Below are 4,673 nucleotides of genomic sequence, written 5' to 3'. Positions count from 1 at the left end.
ATATTGGTCTATACATAATATTTACATTTAGGATTCTAGTTATATTATAGGTGAATTCTATCAAATCCTTCCAATTTTAAAGAATAATTGATCCTCTTATTACATTTTACAATATTAATAATTGAATTAGATTTATTTATTATCGTTAAATTTAATTTTTTATTTAATCTAAATTTTGATAACCCAACTAACTAAGATATAATTGTTTTTGCAATTTATAAAAATTATTAAAAAATAATTTATTTTTTCTCAAACCACATATCTATTAATTATTTCTAAGAAAAAAATCTCAGAAGATAAAAAAATATAAAAAAGCTTTAAAGACATTAAAAATTCCCAAAACATTATATCTGGATAATTTTCTCTTATTTGCTTCATATTTTTTAAAAAACCCTCTTCATATATAGTATATTTTGTACTTACTACAAAATCTTCCATTATAATACAGTTTATTTTCAACTACAGTTCAATTAAAGTCGTACATGTTGAATAAATTTATTGAATAAATAAACTGAAATATATACAAACACGCACAATTATAGAAATTGTTTAGATAATAACATATTTTTTAAAAATAAACCCTCTTAATAATTTCTTTCAATTAAATTTGAATTTTAAATTTGGTATAAATTACATAGTTCTTTTTTTTCTTTCTTTTTTTTCTCCTGTTCTAATAACTCCGAGTTTAACCGTTTTTTTCTTCCTAAATTGTCTTCATACAAAGAATGAATTTTTTTTCGAATAATACGAAGGAAGTAAGACAAAATTATTAAGTGATGGTGTTACGAGAATTTTTTGTCTTTTAAATTATTTATTTATTTATTTTATATTTTGAGTTTTTTTGATTGAAAATGATTAATAAATATGTGGTTTTAAAAAAAATTACAAAATGATTAATAAATGATTTTTTATATTTGTTTTATTTTATTTTTTGAGATTTTTTTGGTTGAAAATAATTAATAAATATGTGGTTTGAAAAAAATAAATTATAAAATGAGACTTTTTTTAATGATTTTTATAAATTACAAAAAGAATTATACCATAATTAGTTAGTTGGGTTATTAAAACTTAAATTAAATAAAATATTAAATAAAACCATGACAAATCAATCTAATTCAATCATTAATATTGTGACATATAACAAAAGGTCAGTTATTTTTTAAAATTAGAAGAGTCTGGTAGAATTTACTTATATTATAATATATTTATAATAAAAAAGTGTTATATTATAGAAATTATATTAAATTTAAAATTAGGTTAAATTTAAACATTTTAAAAGTAGGATGTGATAAAATGATAAGAATAAAGACAAACACAAATGAGATTGAAAAGGCAAAAGGATGTTAGAAGCTGGTGTATTATTAAAAAAAAAAAATTGGCTAAGAAGAAAAGTACTAAAGAGCCAAATTAAAGTGTGATATTAACAGGGAAGGAAACACTATATCAATTAGAGAATGAAAACACTAAGTACTTTCATGTGAAAGAAACCATAAGACAAAAAAAAAAAGTTGAATTATTCAAGACGAGCGAAAAAAATGTTAAGAACTCGAGCAAAATCGACCAGGTTACAAAAATATACTTCAAAAAATTATACTCTCAGAAACATATGCCAGATATACGATTCCAAGAAGGTTTAGTGAAGAGGATATCGAAATAACAAGCAAAAAGAATTAAGGATATTGGTACACGAAATCGTGATACACAACTTTGTGTAGCTGACTAGCAAGTGTACTGGGTCATTCAAGTAATATCTTACGTGAGTAAGGATTGATCCCACAGAAATTGTCGGCTTGAAGCAAGTTATGGTCATCTTATAAATCTCAGTCAAGCGGATTCAAATGGTTATGAAGTTTTGATAATTAAAAGAGAAATAAAACATAAAACAGGATAGAGATACTTACGCAATTCATTGGTGGGAATTTCAGATAAGCGTATGAAGTTGCTTTGTTCCCTCTGAGCCTCTGCTTTCCTATTGCCTTCATGTCGGAGTAAGATCCATTGATCCTTTTGTGCACTGTCACTGCGCCCCACAGTCGCGAGTTTGAAGCTCGTCACAGTTATCCCATCCCAGATCCTACTCGAAATACCACAGATAAGGTTTAGACTTTTCGGATCTCAAGAGTGCTGCCAATTGATTCTACCTTATACCACGAAGACTTTGATCGCACGGAATGGAAGCTCTGTTGTCAGGAGAGGCAACCATGCATCGTGAACCAATAGGCCAAGAGATACACACTCAAGCTCTCGCAGATAGAACGGAAGTGGTTGTCAGGCATGCGTTCATAAGGGAGGATGACGATGAGTGTCACGGATCATCACATCCATCAGGCTGAAGTACGAATGAATATCTTAGAACAAGAATAAGCGTGAATTGAATGGAAAATAGTATTACTTGCATTAATTCATGAGGAACAGCAGAGCTCCACACCTTAATCTATGATGTGTAGAAACTCCACCGTTGAAAATACATAAAAACAAGGTTATGGCCATGCCTCCCAAATAGCATGAAACAAATGAAAAAGGGTTCAAAGACCTGATCCCAAGATCAAAGATGATCAAAGGATCATCAAAGGATGAAAATACAACAGTAAAATGTCCTATTTATAGTGAACTAGTAGCCTAGGGTTTACAGAAATAGGTAAATGATGCAGAAATCCACTTCCGGGGCCCACTTGGTGTGTGTTTGGGCTGAGCATTGAAGCTTTCACGTGTATAGGCTTTTCTTGGAGTTAAACGCCAGCTTTGATGCCAGTTTGAGCGTTTAACTCCAATTCTAGTGCCAGTTTGGGCGTTTTACGCCAGTTTGGGCCATCAATTCTCAGGAAAAATATAAATTATTATACATTGCTGGAAAGCCCAAGATGTAACTTTCTAACGCAATTGAGAGCGCACCAATTGGGCTTCTGTAGCTCCAGAAAATCCATTTCGAGTGCAGGGAGGTCAGAATCCAACAGCATCTGCAGTCCTTTTTTCAGCCTCTGAATCAGATTTTTGCTCAGGTCCCTCAATTTCAGCTAGAAAATACCCGAAATCACAGAAAAATACACAAACTCATAGTAAAGTTTAGAAATGTAATTTTTGCATAAAAACTAATAATTATATACTAAAAACTAACTAATTCACACTAAAAACTACCTAAAAACAATGCCAAAAAGCGTATAAATTATCCGCTCATCAGATATACCTACTAATACAGAAGTAAAAGATGCAGTGTGGGCTTGTGAGTCAACTGGGGCACTAGGACTGTACGGGTATAAGTTCGGTTTCATAAAAAGAACGTGGGACATAAATGTTGGGTACCGTTAGATTTATCGTTGAAAAACGAATAAATCGTTGGATTTACTGTCGGAAACAATCAGACGGTATAAACCCCGCGGTAAATATTTACCATCGGAATTTTTTTGTCTGACGGTAATGACCTCGAATTTTGCGACGGATTATCAGCTCGGAAAACCAATTGGTTACCGGCGGATTTTCCAACAATATTTTTGGCGCAAAAAATGTTGTTCTGCATAATATTATCGTCAGATTATTCCTTCGGTAATTCCGACGGTAATGTCAATTTTTTTTTAAAATTTGAAATATTTTTATTCTAATTTTAATCGATTCATAAATAATGAAAAAAGTTTATTTAAAATAAATAATACAATGTTCAAATAAATTAAAAATCAAGTACATCAAATAAATACAATGAAACAAAAAGACGAAAAACTAATAACTACCGATCCAGGTAGTCGTTGTCGTCGTCGTCGATGGTCCCATGGCCCTGAGTCGGCAACCCAGAAGGCAGTGAAGTCCGTATGCCACTAGCAGCACCGCTGCCACCTGCAGCAGGATCACTGCCACCAGCAGGAGCACTGCCACCAGCAAGGTCGATGCCGGCGAGCATTTGGACCTGATACACTTCCATCTGAGCCTCTAAACGCTGAATCCGCTCTAGCGACTCCCTCCATTCCAGCCCAAACTCATCCATAGACGTCACACGGGTGAGGATCTTCTGATATGTCTCCCGATAATTGTTAAGCTTCTGAGCCTGCTGCTGAAGACTGCGTTGGAGTTCCTGCACCTGTAGCCTCAAATCCATACCTTCCTCTAACTTGACGGCTCGACTAGTGGTAAAGCCTGACGATAGCCTCAATCTGGAGGTGCGGAGGCTGCTGGCGAAGAACGACCCCATCCCATATACGCGGTTCTTGTACGGTACTGAGGCGGTCTCGTGCCAAACCGCATCAGGATTGACGACTGAAGCTGCGGAGCCATCGATGGTGTCCTCTCTACCTTGCTGAGACTCCTAAGTCGCGGCCTCTAGTCTGTGTGTGTAGGACTCCTATGTAATTAACACAAGTTATTGTGATTAGTACGACAAATATACAGTGAATCTCTAATAACGTTATATCAGAAGATAATCGGATATATGTTCACTCACATAATAGTCCTGAGACTACTAATCATCAAATGTCTCTTTATTTTCCTTCAATATATGGGTGTACTTAAATGTCTCTGCTAACGTCGCCTTGTGATCCAACGACTTGGACTACACATGTTGCATTGAAACAATATGATTAGGATGCATAGTAATGATATGCAGAAGAATATAAATAAGTTATTAACAAAATTAAAGTCACTTTACATACCAGCCTGGCCTTAGTCTTCATGAAGGTCGTTGAGCTGCC

At 33.7% G+C, this 4,673-nt stretch overlaps 1 protein-coding gene across 1 annotated transcript in view; it reads right to left on the bottom strand.

The window, feature by feature from the left end:
* LOC107460262 (WD repeat-containing protein DWA2) overlaps positions 1-3,514 on the bottom strand; it is a 12,328-nt gene extending 8,814 nt beyond the window's left edge. Inside the window, 1 exon segment of the mRNA XM_052253204.1 lies at positions 3,389-3,514. Coding sequence (XP_052109164.1) covers positions 3,389-3,514 — 126 coding nt within the window.
* Positions 3,515-4,673: the final 1,159 nt, after the last annotated feature.

This window comes from Arachis duranensis, chromosome 8 (genome assembly GCF_000817695.3).
Source record: "Arachis duranensis cultivar V14167 chromosome 8, aradu.V14167.gnm2.J7QH, whole genome shotgun sequence".
Taxonomy (NCBI): Eukaryota; Viridiplantae; Streptophyta; class Magnoliopsida; order Fabales; family Fabaceae; genus Arachis; species Arachis duranensis.
Note: the sequence above shows the minus strand (reverse complement) of the source record. Positions and strands in the feature narration are given on the sequence as shown.